At 44.7% G+C, this 27,151-nt stretch overlaps 1 protein-coding gene across 1 annotated transcript in view; it reads right to left on the reverse strand.

Annotated features, from left to right (window-relative positions):
• PTPN22 (protein tyrosine phosphatase non-receptor type 22) overlaps positions 1 to 27,151 on the reverse strand; it is a 139,165-nt gene that overhangs the window by 73,980 nt on the left and 38,034 nt on the right. The window contains exon 2 of the mRNA XM_088454425.1: positions 8,429 to 8,537. Coding sequence (XP_088310551.1) covers positions 8,429 to 8,537 — 109 coding nt within the window. The remainder of the gene's footprint in view (positions 1 to 8,428; positions 8,538 to 27,151) is intronic.

A 27,151-nucleotide genomic window follows, 5' to 3' on the forward strand; every position in this document is an offset into this window, starting at 1 on the left:
ATGTCGACATACCATCTGTCGATATTCTGAACGTGATGAGATGCAGAATATCCTCCAGTCTGTCAGTACAGTTGTTCCGAGCATGTGATTTCAGAAGGGTCAAGATCTTCAACGGGGCTCTACTCTAAACTCACACGCCTATTTCACTGTGGGAAGAACTGTTTTGTTTCCAGCTGAACCAACATGGTGCACGAATCATCTGGGACAGGTTCCAAATCTACTCTGTGCTTCGTATTCCTTGTTCTAATCCAGGATCAGCACAGCACCAAAACTCAAAAGGCCAGCAGCAAGCTCTGATTAATTATCTGTCCTGTCTTCCCAGTAGACAAGTCTGAATCTTTTCAGATTTAGGGTTTCCAATGCCGAAATGCAGTTTGATTGTACTGTGTAAGGCTCCAGCGTTGATAGCTTCTCAAGGGTGCATTCTGGCAATAATATAGGGCTACAGCTAGTTAAACAATTCTGGGACTTGTACTGATAGAGGTCAAGAATTTGAGCAAAAATGTAATTATAAAGAGTACTAACAAGGGGAAAAACACTGTACACTGTTACAACTCAAGATTGACTATTAAGGGAGTGAAACTAGCAACAGCTAATATATATGTATTAGGGGTGAGCGGGTTCGGATTTCTGAAATCCGAACCCCCCCGAGCCCCCCCGATCCGAGTCCGATCCGAGTCAGGCTCGACTTTTCCCGCCTGACTCGGATTCTGAAATCGAGGCAAAACGTCATCTTCCCGCCTTCTGAGTCTCGCGGGTTTTGGATCCTATATAAGGTACCCACGTCGGCGCCATTTTCTCACTCGGCTGTGGACAGTGAAGAGGGAGGGTGGGAGTTAGGGCTGTGTAGTGTAGTGTAGTGCTGCTGTTGTCCACTACTTCAAAGTCCATAGGGGCTGGCTGTGTTGTGCTGTGCTGCTGTTGTTAATAGGGGCTGTGTCCACTACTTCAAAGTCCATAGGGGCTGGCTGGACTGTGTTGTGCAGTCAGTTCTCCATAGGGGCTGTGTCCACTCCAAAGTCCTGTGCAGTGTCCCAGTCCTAAAGAGATGCTGTAGTGTTGTCCAGGGGGTGCTCTGTCCATCAGGGGTGCTCCCCCCAAGTGCTAAAAAAATAATATATTTTCTGTGTTTGTGAATTGTGTGCGCAGTAGCCGCACGTGCATCAACAAAGTAGTGCCAAGCGTGCGCCTGTGTCATAAGTAAAGGGCCGGCTGGCTTGACCGTTAAAGGGTGCTGTAACCCCCAAAGTACACTCCAGTCCAAACCAAAAAAAAATTTATTTTCTGTGTTTGTGAATTGTGTGCGCAGTAGCCGCACGTGCATCAACAAAGTAGTGCCAAGTGTGCGCCTGTGTCATAAGTAAAGGGCCGGCTGGCTTGACCGTTAAAGGGTGCTGTAACCCCCGAAAGTACACTCCAGTCCAAACCAAAAAAAATATTATTTTCTGTGTTTGTGAATTGTGTGCGCCAGTAGCCGCACGTGCATCAACAAAGTAGTGCCAAGCGTGCGCCTGTGTCATAAGTAAAGGGCCGGCTGGCTTGACCGTTAAAGGGTTCTGTAACCCCCAAAGTACACTCCAAACCAAAAAAATATATATTTTCTGTGTTTGTGACTTGTGTGCACTGTGGCTGCACGTGCATCAACAAAGGAGCAGCGCCAAGCGTGCGCCTGTGTCCCATAAGTAAAGAGCCGGCTGGCTCATTTCTTAAAGGGTGGTGTAACCCACAAAGTGCACTACTCTCCAGCAAAAATAAAAAAATATTTTCTGTGTTTGTGTGCGCTTTAGCCGCACGTATATATATCAATATAACATAAATGGAGGACCAAACTTTCTCTGATAAAAATAAAATAGGGAAAGATCAAGAACCACTTCCTACTAGTGCTGTTGCTGCTGCTGGGAGTTGTTCATCATCCCAGAGAGGAAGTAGGAACATCACTACTTTTACTAAACAATTGACCCTCCAACAGTCCCTAGCGATGAGGATGAAGTACGACAGCAGTCATCCTGAAGCAAAACGTATAACTGAGGCCTTGACTGCTATGTTGGTGTTAGACGTGCGTCCGGTATCCGACATTAGTGCAGTGGGATTTAGACAATTGATGGAGGTAGTGTGTCCTCGGTTCCAAATCCCGTCTAGATTCCACCTGCATCCTCAAAGCAGCAGCGACAAGCGTGCGTCTGTCTGTTAAAGGGTGGTGACACCCTCAAAGTGTGCTACACAAACAATTAAAATATTGTTCTTTTTTTTTCTGTCTTTGTGAAATGTGTGGGCTGTAGCCGCACCTGCATCCTTAAAGCAGCAGCGACAAGCGTGCGTCTGTCTGTTAAAGGGTGGTGACACCCTCAAAGTGTGCTACACAAACAATTAAAATATTGTTCTTTTTTTTTCTGTCTTTGTGAATTGTGTGGGCTGTAGCCGCACTTGCATCCTCAAAGCAGCAGCGACAAGCGTGCGTCTGTCTGTTAAAGGGTGTTGTAACTCTCAAAGTGCTCCAAAAAATCAAAAAAATTTTTTTTATGTGTTTGTGACTTGTGTGCGATGTAGCCACACTTGCATCCTCAAAGCAGCAGCGACAAGCGTGCGTCTGTCTGTTAAAGGGTGGTGACACCCTCAAAGTGTGCTACACAAACAATAAAAATATTCTTCTTCTTTTTTCTGTCTTTGTGAATTGTGTGGGCTGTAGCCGCACCTGCATCCTTAAAGCAGCAGCGACAAGCGTGCGTCTGTCTGTTAAAGGGTGGTGTAACTCACGAAGTGCTCCAAAAAATAAAAAACTATTTTTTTAATGTGTTTGTGACTTGTGTGCGATGTAGCCGCACTTGCATCCTCAAAGCAGCAGCGACAAGCGTGCGTCTGTCTGTTAAAGGGTGGTGACACCCTCAAAGTGTGCTACACAAAGAATAAAAATATTCTTCTTTTTTCTGTCTTTGTGAATTGTGTGGGCTGTAGCCGCACTTGCATCCTCAAAGCAGCAGCGACAAGCGTGCGTCTGTCTGTTAGAGGGTGGTGTAACCCTCAAAGTGTGCTCCACAAACAATAAAAATATTCTTTTTTTTTTTCTGTCTTTGTGAATTGTGTGGGCTGTAGCCGCACTTGAATCCTCAAAGCAGCAGTGACAAGCGTGCGTCTGTCTGTTAAAGGATTACATCGGTGACAGCATCCAAGTAGGCATGTCAGACAGTCCGTACCTGTACTGGCAGGAAAAAGAAGCAATTTGGAGGTCCCTGTACAAACTGGCTCTATTTTACCTGAGTTGCCCCCCCTCCAGTGTGTACTCCGAAAGAGTGTTTAGTGCAGCCGGGAACCTTGTTAGAGAAAGGCGTAGGAGGTTGCTTCCACAAAATGTGGAGAAGATGATGTTCATAAAATGAATGATCAACTCTTCCAGGGAGACCAGCCTCCAGAACGTACAGAGGGACCTGTGGTTCCAGCAGGGACGAATTAATACTCTGTGAGGATGAGGATGTACATAACACTGAAGAGGGTGAGGAATCTGTGGATGAGGAGGATGAGGACGACTTCTTGCCTCCGTAGAGCCAGTTTGTGCAGGGACAGATTAATTGCCAGCTTGTTTTGTGGGGGCCCAAACGAACCAATCATTTCAGCCACAGTTGTGTGGCAGACCCTGGCGCTGAAATGATTGGTTTGTTAAAGTGTGCATGTCCTGTTTATACAACATAAGGGTGGGTGGGAGGGCCCAAGGACAATTCCATCTTGCACCTCTTTTTTTTCTTTGCATTATGTACAGTTTGGGGCCTAGTTTTTCAATGCCATCCTGTCTGCCACTGCAGTTTCACGCCTAGATGGGTCACGTGTTTGTGCCGCCCACTCGTGTCGCTTAGCATAGTCATCCAGCTACCTCGGTGCAACCTTTTGGACATAAAAACACTATTGTGAGGTGTGAGGTATTCAGAATAGACTGGAAATGAGTGGAAATTAAGGTTATTGAGGTTAATAATAGCATAGGAGCAGAAAAACCTACAAATTCTGTGATTTTAGCTGTTTTTATGCTTTTTTTCAAAAAAATACAGATCCAAAACACAAAACCCAGAACCCAAAACACGGAAGGGTGGTTTTGGCAAAACCAATCCAGATCCAAAACACGAAGAAAGATCCAGATCCAAAACCAAAACACAAAACACGAAAAGTGGCCGGTGCACACCCCTAATATGTATATACTCATCTAATTACACTCCAAACTGTATTTCATTTATATTCAGTGAATGTTTGTTCCATAACTAACGTGCACAGCGTGTGCATATAGCTGCAACTTCATAATGTATATGAATGTAATAATTCAGTTTTCCATATATACACACTGAACACATATAACCCCCACATGATCAAAATCATAATTTCTCTGCCAGAGCTATGTTGCGTGTGCTAGTTGTCTCAAACGTGTGCGTGTCACAGCGCTGCAGAATTAATAAATAATAAAAACCGAGTTACCAAATAATAAACACTGTACACATCTCCCCCGACCCCACCCCATGCCCCGTTAGAGAAACAGAAGGCATTGCCATATGGCTGTGTGTATTAAACACCAAGGGGTATATTTACTAAAGTGAGAGTTATTAGAAATGGAGTTGTTGCCCATAGCAACCAATCAGATTCTGCTTATCATTTAACTAGCACCGTCTAGAACAGTGGTGTCAAACTCGGGCCCTCCAGCTGCTGTGGGACTACATATCCCAGCATGCCCTGCCACAGTTTTAGCATGCCCTAATAGCAAAACTCTGGCAGTGCATGCTGGGATGTGTAATTCCACTGCAGCTGAAGGGCCCGAGTTTGACACCACTGCTCTAGAAGATAATAGCTAGAATCTGATTGGTGGCTATGGGCAACATCTCCAATTCTAAAAACTCTCACTTTAGTAAATTTACCCCCTAGTGTGTGTATGTTTGCATTTGGTTTGGCAGGAGTTAATGTATTGTTGTGTTTGTGTTCCATTGTAGTTATCCAATCAGTGGTTTAAGGGTGTGTTCGTGATAGTATTTTCTGTGTAGGGGAGGTTTTTGGACATTCCTGCCTGCCCATCCCATGGTATCTTAGTTGTCAGCTTTATTGCGGGAAAGAAGCAGTGGCTGTCTTGCTTGTAGATCTTGAGGTGCCTTCCCTGCCAATACACGGGTTAGACTGATTCTACCCCACTAGGGTCAGCGGCACTACCAGTCCTGGTGGGCATTTTTGTGTGTCATTGGGAGGGGAGTTTGGCAACCAGGACTGGCTCTGAAAAGCACGGTGCTGGCTGTGCTAAATACAGGGGACCTCTATGTCATTTGTCCCCTGTATTTCACAACCAGGAACGGCTGTGAAAATCCCGGTGCTGGATGTGCTTTAGGGAGGAGGGGGGGACCGCATTTAAAAAAAAAATAATGTACACTTGTTTTAATTTTTTTTAACACAGATGCATGGATGGATTTCACTGATAGATTTTTTTTTCAGATGCAAGCCACACTGATCCATGTGTGCATCTCTGAATCATTTATTTTACTCAGATGCCTGCATCACAGATCTCAATGATCAGCTATCTTTAGATCTTGCATCAAAATGTGCTGTTTAAGCACCATATCGTATCCTGGAGTGCCGGGGAGTGTTGAAGGGAAATTGTTCATGATCTTGCATCGTGAGCACATTGTTCTGTGTGTAAGGACCTTAAGAAGCAGTTCAGGGCTTGGACCATCAGCACCAGTGAGCCTTTCAGTCCCCCCATAGGCAAACGCAGGGGGGGTTTCCGTCTGCCTGGAAACCCCCCTCCCCAGCCCACACCATGACTACAATATAAGTAGTAATGTACTAGAATTTTACTAGTGCTGCATGTTCCTCACAGTATCACAAATGAAATGATTAGCACCACCTGTGCAACTTTTAACATGTATCAATAATCTGTGCACCAACTAGGAGATCTGGAAAACATTCACTGTTAGGGATGTGCTGCTATAGAGCCCAATATGTACATATATGTCCAGGGCAGTGCTAGGTTATTCTGCTGCTCCCCCAGACTTCCGGACTTGCTCTAATACTCTGGAATGGTGCTCACATCTAAAATAAAAACATTCAGCTGAGGCAGGATGGCCCTACTGCCGCATTTAATGGCTTAGTGTGATTGCTAGTCCTCTATATGCTGGAATTATGACACAATTATGATGCATATTAAAGCTGGTTAAGTGCTAATTCTACCCTCTTCATGGACTGGCCACACTCACTCTAAAATCAAGCATTTGGAAACCCCCCTCTAGAAATCCTGCATTTGCCACTGCCCCCGATGCTACCCCTGTGCACTGCCCCGCTGCTGCCAATGCTCCGCACCCCTACTGCTGCCCCTTTGCACTGCCCCATAGCCACTGCCCCCACGCCCGCAGCCTGCACCATCAGCTGCACTAATTTCTGCACCCCCAAAACACCTCCTGTGTGCTGTCCCCTCCACCACCAGCGCTAGTGTACCATTTTGTTGCCCTTCTCCCCTGCAGATGGCCCGGTTTGCTGCTCCCATCCCTGATGGTTAATAAATTATAAAAAAAGCAATAAAATTCCAAAGACAAAAAAATATCTTACAGTTTCACATGTCCATTAAGGCTTCTTAGACGTGATCTGACATTTCACACCTACTGAATTTCTGTCGCTGGATGGGGGAGACAAAAAGGCATGATGGGAAAGGGGGGATTAAGCAGCACAGATGGAGGGGAGCCAAAGTGATGCAGATGGGTGGAAAACAGTGATGAAGATGTGGGGGAGACAGAACGGCACAGTTTCGGAGAACAGAGTGACATGGATGGGGGGTACAGAGTGGCATGGACGTGGGAAGACAGAGCCATGCAAATGGGTAAAGACAGATTGGTACGGATGAGGGGATACAGACTAGCACAATGGGAGAACACACATCAGTAGGGATTTGGGAAGACACATTGGTGTGGATGGGGGGAAGACAGTGCCACGGTTGGGTGGGACAGAGTGGTACAGATGTGGGAATAAAGACTGGCACAGATGATGGGAAGACAAAGTGGCATGGCCGGGGGGAGGGTAGTGGTGCAGATGGAAGGAAACTGAGTGGCACGGATGCAAAAAGACAGGTGCAGATGGGGAAAGACAGATTGGTGTGGATGAGGGAATAAAAAACTAGCACAGTTAGGAGACCACACAGCTGTAGGGATTGGGGAAGATAGAGCAGCTTGGAGGCACAGATAGTGTACATGCATAGACAGAGAATGATAGTTTTAGAAATTAGGGAGCTGAATGTATATTGAGCATGAGATGGATGTATGGAATGAGAAGGATGTTGGAACCCAGTAGGATTGTTGTGGTGAACGAACGGGAAGATTGTGGGCACTGATTGGTATGTGTGTGCCACATAAGTGCTCAGACCTCAGTTGCATAGACTGCATGTGTGTATTTCAATGAGCACACAATTCTGGAAATTAGCAGCTCCACCATTTTGTAAATGACAGCAATCTCACTCTGTGAGAGTGCTGAATCTGCAGTTAGCCACAGGGTGTGATGGCATACTATCTCTGTATTGCGCAAGGAACACATCCATTAATGCATCAGTCTTAATTATCAGAAATATATTGCTTTTTTAAGTTTGAGTGGCAGAAATTCAGTAGGTTTTGTGAAATTTCAGATCATGTCTGAGAAGCCTTAATGGGACATGTGAAACCGCAAGTTTTTATGTCTATGGAATATATATATACTGTAGGTCAGAAGAAGCCTATAAATATGTAACATTTACAAAAAAAAGAAAACAAGACTATAATTATATTTCTTGCACAACTTTTTATATCTTTATTTTATCTAGCTGGTTTTAAACTCAGTACCAGAAAGTCATGTTTTAATAATAATCAGTTAATGTTTTATTTTAGATATAGATTTATCTCACCAGTGCATCATACAATTTTACTTATATTTCTTCGCAAACAGTGTAGTACAACAACTCAAGTTGACAGCAACCCCGGGTATATTATGCACTAAGGGGCTGAATCTGAGTCACATACTTCTGCGACCGCTTTAGCATCTTTTGATATAACTGTGTCTGCAATTTTATGCTAATACTAGTATCAGCCCTTCCCCTGGTGTACAACCAAATGCAAAAACATTGCCTTTAGGAGCCACCCACAAACCAAACTGATGTGTCCTATCATAAAATGCTTTACATTTGAAATGCAAGATTACAAAACTGCAAAACAGATTTAGGTACTGACAAGTCTCTAATGGAGCAGCAATATATGTTCTAGTCTGTATGTGTTACAGTCCAATGTATGAGTTATGTAATTAATGATTACTTATAAAATTGTTTTCCCAAGTTTTCAGGATTCTAGGTATATTTACTTACTTTCATATTTACCTGTAAAAAGACATAAAAAATAAATACTAGGTGTATCACGATGTGAACAAGTTAGAACAACTAAGTGTTGGTAAGAATTTCACTTACATGGCAGGATATCTTTATACCGGTTCTTCTTGATGTTCTCGGACCGTTCTGCTGCCTTCGTGGTATAGTGTTTATCTGTCTTATACTTTGCAGATTGTCTTTTCAAATTCTGTTGTAAGGTAGAAATATGCTTATTCATTACGCTGTATATGTCACATTGATAACGATTTTAGTAGTTTCATCTAATAGGGCCGGCGGCAGAATTGAATGTACGCCCATTAGCAGAGCATCTTTTATATGATTTAGCAATACACATGCCTGAAATCGGGCTAGCGCAAGTGCACACCCATAATGATGATATCAAACCAACATACTGACAAGGGTGGCCTGCTTGCAGATATGCGCACAGCTCTGAAAACGGGCCATACACAGGCATAGCCCACAATTCTGTCACCACCCTCTCACTAAGCTTAACCTACATGTAAACGGAGATGTGACTGAGTTGTACATGACTCTGAGTCACCTATAGATGCATACGCTCATCTCAGGAGCATGCACGGTACGAAAAAACGAAAGATCCATCCAAAAAAAGGCCTTGGGGATTTGAGGGCTCCTTGAGTTTACCCTTTCACTTCTAAAGTCATATATCCTATGTTGGTAATTAACCACAGTGCAGAGTGCCTGCAATCTAGGAAGCACACATATGATTTATTAAACACATAAACGTAATCCTATAGAGAACTAGCTGTTCACCCACGATGAAATCGCTTCTGGCAATATTTGAGGTGTTCTAGTTGTATTGCTTTGCATAAGGGCCATGTTGCGGGAGTGGCCCAGGTGACCAGCAGCGCTATACAGACTAGTGGAAGCAGCGCCTTCACCCATCACTCACACCAATGTCACTGTGTGCCCTGTGTGTAGACTGCTATGTAGCCTATCCTATTCAAGTAAACGCCGGCCCACAACACCTCTCCCTCCACTCCTTACTGGCCACACACATGGTGTCACATCTGTCTCTTGCATTGATTGCTCATCTTTAACTTGACAGATAGAGATGAAACAAAGTGCAGTTTATTTCTAGGAGTTTCCACTACAAAATGCTGCAGATTTCATGGAAATCGGTTCAGTAGTTTTTGCGCCAATTTGGGAAAAAAAAACAGATAGACATGTGGGGCCAAATGTAATAGGGTGAGAATTTAGAAAATATGAGAGTTTTCCCCACTTATTAACTCGGCCAATGTAATAAAGTCAGAGAATAGGCAAACTCGCATGCTTTTCAGACTCAAAAAGCTCTCACGATTTAAACTCTCATCCATGTTTTCCCATTTTGAAAATACAACTGGACCAATGTAATAGTGTGAGATTTTACTGCTAAACTCTCACATTTTCTAAACTCTCACCCTATTACATTTGGCCCAACGTTCTTATTATATTAGTATAGATGAATCGTAATAAGGATGTCACCAGAGACTATGAGAAAGATAATTTTTTGCCACAATGCCCCTGTGTTACATGCTCTGAAAAGACCTGGATGTATGTGACTGACAGCCGATGATATTCCATGTTAGCATATGCTTAAATAGATATTTATTCAACTACATATTTCCCTTGTCTCAATTTGGGTTGACTCTCCCCCAATCTAATTATCAGGCTTTTTGTTTGGATTCCAGATCATTTTGCAAATGTCTTCCTGCTGTAGGTACACATCATTGAAAGGGTCTCTTTAGAGGAATAGAGTGGGATTGTGATAAAACCACGCCCCTTTTTGACAGCCTGATACACAAAATTCTGATTGGAAGAGAAGAAAAGTATGTGACTTTTGTATTGGAAAACAGCACTGTCTGCATATAAATACAAAAAAATTCCAGACAAAACCAACATATTGCGGAAGAAAACAAAAGGTGCAGCTCGCTGAGATCCTGGTCCTTGTGATGAGTACAGTCACAGACGGCAGGAAATACTGTACCTATTTGTGAAACGCTCACAATAAGGACCTGATTCAGAGATGGACAGAATTGCAGAGCTGCACACAAGCTGTTGTGCAACTCCATCCATCTATAATGCTAATGCAGGATGTAGGAAACAGACACCTCCTTGCTGCATCTGCGATCCCAACGCTGCGACCCCCGTCGCAGCCTGGGATCATCATCGGTCGCAATGGTTGCTCCTTTGGCCAGGCTGTAGCGGCTGAAGCTTACCACAGCCTGGCCAGATCCTGGTCACTTGCAAGGCCAAGAAATCTGCATCCACCGACGCAGACCCTATTCTTGTCCCTTACTGAAAATGGGGATGGCATTCCCCCGTTCCAGGAACGGTGACCAGCCACTCCCCCGCTTTGCCCACTAAAAACCGTAGCATGTGAATTATACTGCGGCTTAGAGGGTCTGCAGACAAGATTGCAGGCCCATTCTGCACATGCGCAGAACGAGTCCTGATAAGACCACTCACCATTGGAAATGTATGTGAACCATTAGTGTACATCTCTGAATCAGGCCTTAAGTCCAACAACAAGCGCTAGCCACCGGGGTAGGGGTCGTGCAAACGGGCAGAGAAAATTATAATGTGAATCGTTATTGATGCTAGAAGGAGATTTTTTAATCTGTTAACTGTGTTTATTTCATATACCCATAAAAGAATCTTAACAGAAGTATCCCCCACCCAATTTAACTGCTGGCCTTTTAAATAAAAATTTAAATACACTGCCACAAGTTAGTATAGAAGACAGGGTTAGACTCGCCTCGCTTTATACAGCTGAAAATATACCTCTTTCTGAATATTTTCAACCAAGCAGTTTTTTGTTCTTATGTAAATTTGGATATTCTACATTTCCAGTTATGTTGATATAACAATATAATTTTAAAGAGGACCTCCAATGAATTACAATGCCACAAATGTCATGTGTTTTCAAATCACATTTCCATCTATTCACATAAAATCTAATGAAAGTGGAAATTTAAACATGAAAAAGATAATGTTCCATTTAATGATGTGCTTACATTGACAGAAGCAGAAGTGATACCATATATTATATTTGTGAAAATTGTTTTTACACCTATAGATGGTTAATTTATGCTTAATTTAAATACACAGTTTTATTCAAAGTGAGATGTGCGTAGCTGAGGGACAGTAGTGTAACTGGATCTTTCTGAATTGAAAATATAAAATGTGTGAATGACCCACTACTCTTATTTCCTCTATTGATTCATAAAGTATCATATTTGACACTGGGCATCTCATGAAAGAGCCACAGGGCCCAAAGCACTGTAGAAGAATAGTAATAATCCCTTTAGGAATAAGTGCTTTTGGTAAAATCAACATGACACTCTTTCACTACTGGTAATACAATGCTCTTGAACCAAACTTATGAAACCAGTTGGTTCTATTATAACACTTAGGGCTCTATTTGCTACAATACATTGAATGCGGATTGTAGTGTGATATTACCGAGTGAATTCGCATTGCGAATTCAGGCAATATCACAGGGATTTACTATAAATCCCTTGCAGGGACAGAGCTTGTGATAAAGCTCTGTCCCTGCGGATCCCATCCGCACTCTAGTCGTGGTATTGAGCCCGCGACTAAGAGCCCGCGCATTTCGCTGACCCACCATCGCTGCTACCCCCACAGACACTAAGCCCCGCCCCCCCTGCGATTGCGGACCCCCGCGACCCCCCCCTCCCTTCATTACACTTACTTGCATCCACCTGGCCTCCGGTGATCTTCTCCGGGCTTCCCGTTCAGGTGATCTCCCATACTGCACTGGGACCCGATCACCTGATGACCGGGCCGCAGTGCACTATGGGAGACCAGCTGACCGGAGAGGAGCCATCACCGGAGGCCCGATCACCGGTCCCTGGATTCAGGTAAGTAAAAAAAAAAGTTTCAATTTTTTTTTCTTTTTTTTACAGCAATCAGCTTGCGGTCTGTTTAGACCACATAGCTGATTACTGGTACCAGCTCCCGCCTCTGCTCTCCCCATTAGAGCAGAGTGGAAGCCCGGTAACCGGGGGAGACCCTGGATAACGCCACCTCCAGGTGGCGTTATTATCACAGGGCTTCCCCCGGTATTTTTTTACAATTTATTTTTAGTAACTGTGGTCGGATCACATTTCCCATTACAATTATGGGAAATGCAATCTGCTTTACTAAAAATAAGTGATACTTAGGGGTTGGAGTAGAATTTTACTAATTCTACTCCAATTGCCCTGTAATAACTACAGGTGAAACTAAAATAATGTGAAAAGGGTGTGAAAACACCCTTTTTCACTTTATTTTAGTAAAAATAATGTCAATAAATAGAGCCCCTGAGGAGTTAGCAGCAAAATGTGCATGTCCTGTCTGCACCAGAGTCCAGCAGTAATAGTTACGCAGGTCAAGAGCCAAAATTCCCAACCACTTCTCACAAAGAAAGCGGCGAATCATCTATCACATGATCTAATCATGTGATGTCATGGAGCAAGAGATAGGAGTATGTTTGATGTAATGATAAACCTAGCTGCCAAAAGACGACATGAATATAATAATGTGATTTTGGGATCTATTTAGTAAAATATGCAGAAGCTGGCTCATAATTATCGGCTTTTCTCACATATTTTACTTTGCAGTATTATATAAAAACTTCTGCTAGGACAGATCATGCCATAAAGAATGGGGCTGCTGTGACTAAAGCTGGGTACACACAAAAAGATTTTCTGTCCAACCATCCAACTAGTTGATTGGTTGGAATGAGAATCTGGTAATGTATAGTAGTAAATGATGATCAGCAATTTGCTCCTAAATGCCAGTAAACAGATGAAAATGGTCGTCAGACAAGTTTGTTAAATGTTTGATCTAAACAATTTGTTCAAACAACAGTTTTTGTCCATTTTCCGGCGTTTGGGAGCAAATTGCCGATCATCAGTTTCTCCCATACCTTACCAGATTTTCATTCCAACAAATCAACTAGTTGGATGGTTGGACAGAAAATCTTTACGTGTGTACCCAGCTTTACTCTTTGCCATCTTTCACAAAAGTGAAAGACAGTGGCATAAGTCTGAACCTGGTGCATGTGCAGAACAGATTGTCTGTACCTGGCGCATTCACAGAGCGGGTACCGACGTAGAAAGCAGGAAGAGAATTGTCTCTTTGCTGTTTTTCTCCAGTGACAGGAGACATAATGCCATCCTGAGACGGCGTTAGGTTTTTGATAGAAGCATAGCTTCTCCCAGCTATATAAATAGCATTTGTGCACCGCCCCCATTAAGACCTATGGGCGCTACACAAACAAATGAAAAGGCGGAGAAATTAGTGATGGCTTCTCACGTTTCTCGATATTAAATATAGAGACACAATAATTCTCTAAATTGTATGCTTTCTCCAGCTAGAATGCTGGAGAAAAACTTTTTTAAGTTTAATAAATAGACCCCAAAAGCTTCTGAATTCATTATCAACAAGGTGTTCTTCTCAGAAAATACCTTTTGTTGTTGGATTGCCAGCATCACTGAGATCTTGGGACTTTCCAAAGATTACTACTTATTATTTTTTAACATGACTTCTCAGAATCAGCTTGTCCATGAACTGTGACTGCAGTTATGAAATAATAAACTATTGTGTTAAAAGTCCAACTCTGATTTCTGAGTAAAAAAGATATTCATTTTGTGGACTAAACAGAAATATTTAAGGTGCTTTTTTTCTAAGCTCTGACCTCAGTCTTCAAAACGGGAAATATAGATGTGCAGGGGTCATGCCTGCCCATGTATAGATAATTTGGAAATGGGATAGACTAAGCCAATGTATATTCAATGTGAGCATCTAAATATTAACAACAAAGTGAAGTGGTATGAGACTGCTATAGAAAGATTGTGTCACAATTTCTACCTCAAAATAAAATTTATGCATCCATCTTGTTATAAATACGGACTACAAAGAAAATGGATCTCAGACTGCACACTCTGGACGTATATATATATAATTAGAGGTGCTCCCTGTGGAGACCATTGATATATACACCAAGAAGAAATACAGGTGTACAACTCTAAATTAACTGATTATATATAAATAAATACATTTTGCAGTAAATACAGTAGAGGTTTTTGGCATAATCTTGGCCAAGTTTATGGGCCTGCCCACCATATCCGGGAAACCTCTTGTCGGGCAGGTCCCTAACATACTTGGGCTCAAACCCAGAGCACAGGACACCCCCAAACTAGCCCAGCTAAACCACCCCAAGGCACCGCTCTAATAAGAAAAGTGAAGTGTTAAGAGCAGCCGTTAGCTGCATATAAAGAATAAAAATAAAAAAGTGAAATACATATATATAAAAGAAACAGACAGTGAGGTATTAAAATGTGTTAAAGGAAAATGTGTTATACTGCAGTGCCCTGAAGCAGACCAGCAAAGCAATCTAGGGGGACCCACACCCCAAAAATGAACCAAAGCTGCACTACACAGTCTAAATATTAGCAGGACTTACCTATATTGTACCTTGACTGGTGTGCATATTACATTGCCAGACTCCATGCTGTAACCAATGTAGTAGAGGTGCTAGTCTGAGTGGGAAGTGGCTCAGGCTTCTCAGGTGTGCAAATCAATGCACTAATTAGTTTACAAAGAAAATGGATCTCAGACTGCACACTCTGGACATATATATATAATTGGAGGTGCTACCTGTGGAGACCATTGATATATACACCAAGAAGAAATACAGGTGCACAACTCCAAATTAACTGATTATATATAAATAAATACATTTTGCAGTAAATACAGTAGAGGTTTTTGGCATAATCTTGGCCAAGTTTATGGCTATAACACATTTTCCTTTAACACTGCGGCATAACACATTTTCCTTTAACACATTTTAATACCTCACTGTCTGTTTCTTATATATATATATATGTATTTCACTTTTTTATTTTTATTCTTTATATGCAGCCAACGGCTGCTCTTAACACTTCACTTTTCTTATTAGAGCGGTGCCTTGGGGTGGTTTAGCTGGGCTAGTTTGGGGGTGTCCTGCGCTCTGGATTTGAGCCCTAGTATGTTAGGGAACTGCCCGACAAGAGGTTACCCGGATATGGTGGGCAGGCCAATAAACTTGGCCAAGATTATGCCAAAAACCTCTACTGTATTTACTGCAAAATGTATTTATTTATATATAATCAGTTAATTTGGAGTTGTGCACCTGTATTTCTTCTTGGTGTATAAATAAATACGGACTAATAAGAGCTAAAAGACATAACAGCCTATTTATTAAGGTCTGCATCTTTTGCCATGTTAAATAACATCCGTTATCACTGCTATTGGCAGAAATATAAGATTAATTGATGCTACTATTAATAATAGTGTGCATGGCCATCAGAGAAGAGATCAGGTGATCCCTACCCATCAAAACTGTAGTTTATAGGCTACAGAGGCAAATGTCATATGAAGATAACGTTAGCTTTTGGACCTAAAATCAGAAAAGTTAAGTTGTTGAAACTTGTTAAATTGCCCAAGATCACAGCTCCCATTGAAAAAAAGATGTGGACGTTGTATCCTCTTACTGAGCAGAACTCAGAATATATTTCTCATATCTCCTACATTCAGTTTATGGTAAATAGCAGGGATACATAAATCATGAAGAAAAAAATTAGTAAACCCTCTACATTTTTGAGGCAATCGTGGATGCCCTAGACAGTTCGGGGTAATCTAGTTTTATGGATGTCAGACCCAGTTAATCTAGACTTACAGACAGGGGCAAAGCCTGGGCGGAGCTCATACTCCATACGCCAACTGGACCCCACTTTAGTCATTCCCCACAGCTGTCAATAAGACCTCTTGGGACTGTTTCCTAGTGGCAGTGGTGTCCCTCCCTGCTGTGACATGCGGTGTGGGGAGGGATGCCATGTGCGCGGCACAGTCGCACGCCACCGAAAAGGGGGCCTGGTCTCGCAGACAGAGGGAAATGGATTTGTTAACAGGGTGCATGGCCTCGCAGCCTGAACCCTGGCCCGTGCCATGGGTATCATTACTGGGGTGGTGGGTGGTGCCAGAGGTGCAGAGTGCCGGCTCCATCACTGTGACAGGAGCTGGGTGCTGCACTTAATGCTACAGAGCAGCACCCAGCTCCTGTCACTGAGGGGGAGTCAGCACCTTGGTGTCACCCCTCGGCGGGTGACACCCGGGTGCGGCCCGCACCCCCTTGTGACGCCACTGCCTAGAGGAACAATTGCATTTTCGTGGGGTTTTACTGCATTTTTCACTTTAGTACATCCCGCCCACAGACAGCATACAGTTTTCCTGTTTCAATAGGAGGCAAAGCTCTAATTGCTCTACCTATGCTCCAACCTCCTTTAAATAAACTTTGCACAGCCATAAGACAAATATTAAAAGACTGGAAACATGTACTTCAGAGCCGTAACTAGTGTAACCCCCCTTTTAAAGGAATCTTGGTTACTGACTCCCAATAAGTAAGGATATTCCCTTTGTTAGATCAGTGCCTCCACCTATGCCTCACAGACTTCAATTTATAGGGCTAGCCTAGGTTTTCTCTACAATGTGTCTTAAGTGTAAATGGTAACTTATTGTTTGAATGGTGTAATACAGAATAGCATATTACTAGACATTCAGTTAATGTGAATTCACCATATTAATCCAACCACCTGTTATTCATGTCTCTGTAGGTCTCAGAAGGATGTAGATATCCACACAACTCCTTAAGGTAAGTACTACACACATATGCAGTTTTATATTTCTTATTTACTTTTCACAGTAGATGAATATGCATTAAATATGATGAATATGCATATGCGACCGCCTCTGAATGAGGGCCAATGTTACAAAATATATACTATTTGCGCCCCTCTGTTAGCTTTTGCGTCCTTTCTCACTTTCCTACAACGCTGATGATGGTCATACATATATATACTAGCTTACAAATTAGTCTACATATGAGTCTTGTAGGAATAGAAGCCAGTGCTTTATATACTCTGCTGAATTTCTCCCCTGAATAAGGCTAATACTGTAATCTAGTTAATTTATAGTCTAATCCTGACTTGAAAAGTATCCATTTGATTTGTAGTTACTCTTATAGCCACTCCCTTGCTGTTGCACGATCTGAATATGACAGCCTTCAGTATATTGGCCAGCAGCCACTCAGGATCCGGAGCTGTCGGGACTGCCCACTGCTTAAACCGCTTCCTCACTTGGGATCCACTGACAGCGGCCTCCGGAGCAAGAGGAAACTGCTATTCCATGGCCCCACAGGTAAAACAGCCTACAATGGTTCACTACCAAGGGCTCCCAGCCACTGCCACTAACTACCGCTCAATTGCTATGCAGCACCAGAGAGTCCTGACATAAGCGCTCATGGGGGAACAGCAGACTGGCCCCCAGCTCTACTGCAGCCCCTTATATAGCCCTGTCCTAACACCGCACAACCTTCCATCTTCCCGCACGTGGCACGAGCACCTGCACGCTCTGCCCTATGTTATACCCAGAGACTTCCTAGCCTATAGCTCGCACTATTTCTGGCACTTTCCCTGGAGGGCTTGTGCAGCTGGCTCTTACCCCAGACAAATATGCTTACATCTGTATTAGAGATGGCTAGTGAGTGAATGTCTAGACACAATGACTTGAATCATTTAGATCAGTGGTGTCAAACTCGGGCCCTTCAGCTGCAGTGGAACTACACATCCTAGCATGCACTGCAAGAGTTTTGCTATTAGGGCATGCTAAAACTGTGGCAGGGCATGCTGGTATATGTAGTCCCACAGCAGCAGGAGGGCCCGAGTTTGACACCACTGATTTAGATGTTCGAATGATTCGAGTCACTCATAGTTTGGTGTGCCGAGATTTAGCCATACATCAATTTGTCTACACTAGACTTTTTGGTGCCCTGGGCCAGAAAGAGCATTGGCGCCACCACTCCAATTTTTAAAATAGGGACACAAGATGTGCACCCGCAAAAAGGAATGTGGCCTCATGGGGAAGGGGCACGACTTATCTGATTTGTGCCGTACAATGAAGAAGGTGTACTGATCCCTTTGTACTACTGTTATCCAGGTATCACTGCCAATTACAGCATGAATGAAATGGCTGCAGTGGTGATACACAATAATTATGCAGTATAATGCTGCCCATCCATTACACGATGCGGGGGACGATGGCACAATTACGACGCCGTCGTCTCCCGCGGGGTGAACTGCATAATCTGAACGTTCAGACGTTCAGTGTATGCAGAGCAGATCAATCATCCTCGAACATGGCAACCTGACGGCGGTCGTCAGGTTGACAGTCATGTTCGGGCGATGATTGATGTTAAAAACGACCAGCGAGCGCTCGCATCGCTGGTCGTTTTTAACCTTTTACTGCCCAACTTGCGGGCGATTACCAAGCGATGAAGCGATAACGACTGTCGTTATCGCTCCATCGCTAGGTTTAATCGCCTAGTGGATTGGCAGCTTAACTCTCCAGCTCTAGATGTGGGAGAGCTCTGGTGAAGCTGCACCTGCAGAAGGTTTTGTCCATCAGCACAGCTGGACACCAGCCTAAAGCCAACAGTGTAGATCACCAACTGAAGGTATAGAAAGAGTGCTACTGTAGTGTATATGCAGCAAATATCAGCAGCAGGGAGGTCCATGTAGGTACCCTGCGTCGACAGCTGAACTCGTAGTGTAGTAGTAAAATCTTGGTTGGGAATCGGTGGCTGTGTTCAGGGCTGCCATCAGAAATTGTGGGACAATTTGTGTAACATTTATAGAAAACTTTAAGAACCGTCCAAGAAAATGGATTTGGACACCAAATCCTCTTATACCACATTCATGCGCTTAACTTGAGAGCTCCTTGTCATTCAGTTACATTAGCCTTTATTTTAAATCACACTTTGTGGCCAAAGGGTAGGGGAGTGGGCCAGGGAGGAGATAGGGGTGGCCAGGAGATGTCGGGGCTAAAAGAATAGGAAGCAATAAGTGAAAATGATTATAAACAGGCGCCACCGAACAGTGCACCCTGCTATGCAGTGCCGTGGCACATGTTGCACCACCCTACTTACGGCCCTGATGTACAGTAAGAACCCTTTCCTAACACTGTGTTCAATAAATATGTTAAAAATAATTGTTAGTTAAAACAGTAAAAATGCCTAATAATTCAATAAATATGTTAAGGATGCTGCAGCTTGGGTGTATCTATAATGGGTGCAGGGTGTTTGCTGCACATGGGCCCCTAGGTCTAATGGGGGCCCACACCAGACACCCTGCACCCATATATAGTTATATTTACTTCTCCAGACAAATACAAAAGCACGCACACCGCGCTGGTAAGAAATATATATGAATATGAATAGAAATATAATAGAAATTCAATATAGGCAAAAAATATGCAAATGAGATGGTAATAAATAAAACATATATCAGAATGAACACATATAAATGACAAAAAAACAAGGATAAAAATAGTAAAATGGTGAATAACTAGCACATGTACACATAATAATAATGGTTGTACTGGTTTGGAATCAGAATTGACGATTCCTGCATTGAAAAGTTCCAAATGAGCATATGAAGGATGTTTTGACACACTTGGCTAGTTAATCCATAATTTTGAAATTAAGCAACGCGTTTCATCCCGTTCCTCTAGCTTGAAAAAGTCCCAGGAACGGGATGAAACGCGTTGCTGTCCTTACCTACTCAAAGTGTCTTGTCCTGCAACTTGTTCCTGCTAAAGTGCTGCCAATTTCTATTATATTTCTATTCATATTCATATTTATTTCTTACCAGCGCGGTGTGCGTGCTTTTGTATTTGTCTAGTGTTTGTGGGGTTGCAATTATTCCCCTTTATCACACCGCTGCAAGTCTGTCCTTGACATAGGTTTCAGTGTTGTATTCAAGCGCTAGGGTATTTTCTTCTATATTTACTTCTCCGCAGTCTCCGGAGTGCTGCTTTGCAGCACCGGGTACGGCGCGTGCAGAGCAGCAAAAATCACAGAGAAAATGACGGTGACCATTTTCCTGGTGACTTGTGCATGTGCAGTAGAAATGTCCCCGGGAATAAGGCACGGACACTGGTGTAACTACCGTAGGTGCAGAGGATGCGGCTGCTATGGGGCCCGGGCCACCTCCAGGGCCCTCCCTTGTACCTACATTGCCAGGCCAGCCGTGGTGCTGCGCAAGGCAGGCAAATCTAACCTCCCAGTCGGCTCCACCTTCGGCTCTCCTCATTAACTGATACATACCAGATGCGAATCAGCAGGAATCAGGCCTAATACTTAAGTTGCAAGAATAGGTGCCCACCTGTTCCCTGACAGGGGTTGATGCTGCTCTGTGTTCTGCATGCACAGTGCACACAATGCAGAGCAGCTCCCTAGTCCTCTCATCAGTGTAACACAACACATTAAGTCCATGCTGATGATGATTTGGGAGCCGCCCTGCGCAGTATGCACTGTGATTGACTCACATTCACTCACTTTCCACCTGGGTCTGGTATTTGGCTGAGTTTCATAGGACTACACTGTCACTGGCAGAGCTGCGCCCAGTGGAATAAAAGTCTCCTCTTTTTTCACTGCTCTAGTCTCTTACTGCTCTTTATCTTTTCGTCTGCTGCTGTCTTTTCCTGCTTCTAATGCTTCCTACCCTCAGTCTCTGCTGCCTGACACCTCCTCCCTCTCGCTACTCTACCACCCACTTTCCACTGTTTCTAACTGCCACTTGCCCTGTCCACCTGGCACTGCTCATGTGTCCTCCTCCTGACTCCATGAGCAGCTGAAGAAGGCGCTGGCAATTGCAGTTTGTGGTTTGCCTGGATATTAGCAACTGGCATGTGCATACACCATACTTGCCTACACTCCCGGAAAGTGTGGACAGCTCCCGATTTTTCAGGTAGTCCCCCAAACCCTCAAAAGGCTATTTATGTGCTGTCTTTCATGCTTTTATATGTTGGCCAATTTTGGGCCTAATGACATAATAAATGTGTTTATATTTGTTGGAATATTACACTATATTGTGCCTTCTGTTCTTTCCCTACATGCTTGAAACTTCATTGAAATACATTCCGCTAGTGCGCTCACCGGTACTTGGGTTTCTGCCTGGACTTAGGGGGTCATTCAGACCCGCTCGCGAGCAGCAGGACGCTCGCAAGCGGGTCAATGTTCCCCACTGTGCATGCGCACGACGGAGGGAGCTCCGTCGTGTGCATGCGTGAGACCCGGCAAGCAACGGGCTCACCATCGCTCCAGGACTCGCACCAAAGGGGGCGTGCTGTCGATGTTGATTGAACAGCACGCCCCCTTTGGTGGGCGTGCCGGGGGCGTGCCTGACAGATGGAGGCGTTCCCATGGGAAGGCCTACCGTCTGAAGTCGGCCCCACTGACATCACTAGTGATGTCAGTGGGAGTGATTTTGGCTCTGATAGAGCCAAAATCACTCCAGGGCTTGCGGCAGCGAGACCCTACCGCAGGGTCTCCATCGCAAGCCCGATGGTCGTGATGGTCAAGACCATCGCGACCATCATCATGGACGCTCGCTATAGCTATGCGAGCGTCCATGAGGACGCTCCAAAAAAAGGTAGGAGGGCCCTGATTCAGAGCGAGCGCTCTGGTCAGAGCGATCAGCTCTAAATCAGGCCCTTAGTTCTCACTAGGTATGTAGTGGCTGATGGTGGTGCTGACTGGTACAGGTCACAATGAAAGTCACTAAACTGGAATAGTCACTGTTTTGTTATGAGTATGACTAGGTGTGAATGCGACTTGGACGGCAAGATGTGGGTTTGAGGGCTGAGGAGCATCTTTGATGGTATGATGCATCCTTGAGGGCTGAGATGTGACTTGGAATATATGATGCACCCTTGAGGGCTGAGATGCGGCCGTGATAATATGATGTGGCCTTGGGGACCGAGGTGCAGCCTTGAGGGCCGAGATGCGGCTCCGATAATATGATGCAGCCTTAGGGGCCGAAGAGTGTCAGTGGGGGCCGAGGCGCGGCCTTGAGGGCCGAGGTGCATCCTTGAGGGCCAAGGTGCGGCTCTGATGTTATGTTGTGGCCTTGAGGGCAGAGGTGCGGCATTGAGGGCCAAGGTGCAACCTCGATGGCAGTGGTGCAGCCTTGAGGGCCGAGAAGCCATCAGGTCACAATGAAAGTCACTAAGGTGAAATAGTTGCTGTTTTGTTACCAGTATGACTAGGTGGGAATGCGACTTGGACAGCAAGATGTGGGTTTGAGGGCCGAGGAGCATCTTTGATGTTATGATGCATCCTTGAGGGCTGAGATGTGACTTGGAAGATATGATGCACCCTTGAGGGCTGAGATGCAGCTCTGATAATATGATGCTGCCTTGGGGGCCAAGATGTGGCTCCGATAATATGATGCAGCCTTAGGGGCCGAAGAGCATCAGTGAGGGTCGAGGTGCAGCCTTGAGGGCCAAGGTGCAGCCTTGAAAGCGGAGGTGCTGCTCTGATGTTATGTTGTGGCCTTGAGGGCCGAGGTGCGGCCTTGAGGGCCAAGGTGTGACCTCGATGTCAGCGGTGCAGCCTTGAGGGCCGAGAAGCCATCCAAGTGGTAAAGGTAGCTAGGCCTCGGGCAGGCCAGCAGGTGGAGGTAGTGTGAGTGGCAAATGTAGATGGCAGCAGGCCAGAGATGGTAGTCACCACTCTGAGATTAATGCTGTGGGTGCGGCAAGGCCACAGGCTGAGACTGAACTCAAGATGGCAAAGATGGCCAGGAATACAGACAAGGGAGTCTAAAACACGTACTGACAGGACAAAGGCAGACAGAGACTCCGACAGACTGACAGGAACCAGGATTCACACAAAAGGTGTTAACTTTCACTGGCAACGTGGCGCCGGTCTAGACAGACTGATAAAAGATCCACCACCAATGAGCTGAGGGTGCATAGATTGATTGATGGCTGACAGCTGGGACACTGCATGTCTATCCGGCAGACCCAGCAAAACCCACGACCGTCTAGCGTCTTGATCTCCAAACAGCCACAGGTGCCGTTCCAGTTCAACGTCCATGTGCCTGGTGACCGGAGAGGCTGTTAGAACCTGCGGCCGGAGGATAAGGCGTGAAGGTAACAAGCCACGATGGCGGCTTGTAGCACAGGTATGGATAACATCCGTATCTTTTTATAGCATGATCCATTAAACATTATTTTATATTTTATATGTCCCAAGACTGCATTATAGGAGAATCTCACTATTATTTAATAAACCTCACCTGTAGATGAGCATCTTATGCAGGACATACTGTATGTGGACCACTGGTTTCTAGCATGATAGAGGAATACACAAAGGGAAGTCAGCAAGCCAGCATCCAGTACACTAGAGATCATGGATTTTGCAGAGGAGAGTCATGAACAAACCAAGGTCAGAACATTGCAAGTTGTTGGGTAAGCCACATGGATAATACAGAGAGGAGCCAGGGGTCTATTTAGAAAGAATTGGGTTAACATGTAACCAATTATCGTTGATCGCATTGTAGATTCTGCCGTATTTAAGTAAAGATACCTGCAGGGATAGACCGATCAAATAAGAGCTTGCCCTAGCAAGAAGAAAACTGGCCAACGTTGGGCTCTTTTGCCGTATGTCACAAGTGTGAAATACGGCAACATATACTTTTAGCCCAGTGGAATGCATCTGCCCGCATATGTGCAGAATGAGTCTGGGTGACCTGCATATGGGCTGATCTCTGGGAGAAAGCAGGATGAGAACTCTCTACTTTACCCTAGTGCTGGCAGACATAGTAATACCATTCAGAGATTGTGTTATGTTATAAAAGAAACAGATGAGAGAGATGAAGTTCGAAGACGCAGCATCGGATCAACATCGCAACCTTTCGTCGCAGTATCGGTCATCTGAGTGAGCCTAATGTTAGTCAGAATGGCCTCCTCATCTCCGCTGTAAATCTCCATTGGAAACAGTCCCTCACATTGCAGTGCAGCAGTCCCGCAACTATAGGACACGTGCATCCAAATCAAGATTGCATGATAGCCTGAATCAAGCCCTATAGGTTTACTACATGGATCCCTTTGTAACAAGCTGGGTTATATACTAGAGCATACACATATAAACACTAAGTAGCAAGAGTAAAGTTGTAAGCCTAATTCTCTAGCAGCTGACCTCAGTAGTAGTCCCCCATATACAGTGCCCCCAGTAGCGGCCACCCCCCCATAACATGCCCCCAGTAGTGGCCACCACAATAGTGCCACCCATAGCATCCAACCCCCCCTATAACGTGCCCCCAGTAGCGGTCACCCCCTATACAGTGCCCCCTAGTTGCCACCCCCCCCCCGTACTGTGCCAGATCACGCATCATTGGGGGTGGGGCATGACGGCTTGACAGTGCATTTGCGTCACCATGGCCCTGCCCCCTCTTCACAATGCCAATATTAATGGCATTGTGAAGCAGGGGGCAGGGTCACGATGACGCGATTCTGTACGGGGGGCCTTTCTGGGGGGCCGGGAGGGCACACGATTTTCGGGAGGATCCTGGCCGAATCGGGAGGGTAGGCAAGTATGCCTTTAGATTTATGTGTAATTTCAATAAAGTCAATGTTTAATCATAAAAAACATGATTTACAACGAGAACTAATCAACATAAACTTTTGAACATAATACGCCTTGAAAAACACAAACATTTCATTAGGTTAGGTACGGGATGCTGGGGCACGGATCCCGATGGTCAGAATCCTGATGCCTACACCTGTTGGTAGGTATCCTAACTCTACCCCTAACCCTCGCTCCCCGAACCCTAAACCTAACCTCTCCCCTAGTGCCTAAATCTAACCTCCATCCCCCACAGCCTAAACCTAACCCTTCCCCCCTAGTACCTAACCCTCCCCTTAGTGCCTAACCCTTCCCCTAAACCCACTACTGACCCTCAGGGTGCCAGCGCCGGTATTCTGACTGGTGTCGGGATTCCAGCACCGGCATTCTGAGTGCCAGCGTCCCGCACACAGAGATTATGACTACATCCCCATTTCAACATATAAATGATAACTGCAGCCCACACATATACACACAAAGTCACACCCACATAAATACATACATACAGTCACACTTATACACATACAGTCAAACACAATCTACCACATACATATATACAGTCAAACACATGCATGTAGACATAAGGTTACACATCTACAGTATACTCCCGGCCTGGAGGCTCCCGAAAATGGGCAAATCTCCCAGTGTCAGCTGCCCTATGCATGGAGCAAGCTTTTGCACACTTCGTATAGATGCCCCCGGCCAGCTCGCCCCTGCTCAAAAGCCCTAGAATCGTGGGACTCTGCCCAGAGTGCCAATATATTAAGATGGCCCTGCTGGCAACACAGCATAGACCAGAATTGAGCAGCATGTAGATCAGCCATGAACTAACCGGTAAGACACTTTGGGTGCTGCATGTGACATCATGGAACTGTGAAGCAAATGAGCAGCTTGGAGATTGTGGGCCTATTCATCATACAGTACATAATGGGCCTATCGGCACATGTTTCCGCATGCTTTATGTAACGGGCCCATTTATTTTTAGGGGAAGCCTAATAGTCAGCAAACTCTGGAAACTGGGAGTTTGCCTCAGAGAATCAATGTCATTTTAAGATGCTGCTGATTCTCAGTGTCCCACTTCTTACTATGGAAAGATGTTCCGGTACTACGAAGAGGAATCTGATTGTATCCTTCCACCAAGAAACAATGGCCGTGCGCATGTGTGACCTCAAGTCACACATGCACAATCGGCAAACTTCGGGGGCTAAGTAACGCTGCTACTTTTGAAGCAGTGTTACTGATCACGGACACAGCTGCTTTTCGGAGCAGATGTCCCCACACCAAATCAATAATTAATTGCACTGGTACTTAAGTACCCACCGCCGTAACTCGCGGCAAGTTACTTAAGGATACTGAATTATTGGGGGCTATCCGGCCCAGATGATGTAAAGGCCCATGTATCACCAGAACTTTTGCACCTGTATGAGATGGCTTTTTTGCCGTATAACAAATTTTAATGCAATTTTTCTCTGCCTAGTAATATGTATATAGATCCTAGCTATGAATGAGTGTCAGGAGAGCTTTGAGAAGACTGCCCTAAATACAGGTTAATTTCCTCAATGAGCAAGGGTAATAAACAAATAAAAACTGCTCTCTCAAGCCTAAAAGGATTATATAAAATATAGTTCCTCTCAATATAATCAAGGATAAATAACAAGAGTTAGCAGTTCTTTGATACAAGATTTTAAAATTATAATTTGCAAGTTTAGCAGCTTAACCTCTGGGGAGCTAAAACCTCCCTAGTATATGTCTTTTAACCTTCTTACTGTTAATACGGACTCTAATGAGTAAAGTGCTGTCTTATAAATACTTCATACATGTGTAGCAGTGGCGTTCCTTCCTGCTATTGCACCTGGTGCGTGGAGGGCATTAGCACGCGCGGCTCTGCCACACGCCCGGAGAAAGGGGTTGTAGTCTCACAGGAGGGGGTGTGGCCGTGCAAAAGGGGTGCGGCATCACGGCCCGAACCCCGTGACAACTGGGGAGCTCCGGTGAGGGGGTGTCCCGGAGTTGAGTACTGCACCCGGGGACCACTCTGCGGGCAGTGCCGGCTTGCTCACTTTGTCGGAAGCAAGTGCTTCAAGAAATGTTACAGTGCAGCACCCGGCTCCTGTCACTAAGGGAGAGTCTGCACTTTGGTAACACCCGCATTGTGACACCACGGCTGTGTAGTGTGAGGTGCTCTGCTATACAGATAAGTTAATCAAGTTCATATTTTGTATCATTTACAAGGAAACAACTAATAACAATTCAGGAACCCTTGAGTCATCATCAAAGATCAGAAATTCAGG

This window comes from Taudactylus pleione, unplaced genomic scaffold (genome assembly GCF_031769625.1).
Source record: "Taudactylus pleione unplaced genomic scaffold, aTauple2 ptg000615l, whole genome shotgun sequence".
In the NCBI taxonomy this organism is placed as follows: domain Eukaryota; kingdom Metazoa; phylum Chordata; class Amphibia; order Anura; family Myobatrachidae; genus Taudactylus; species Taudactylus pleione.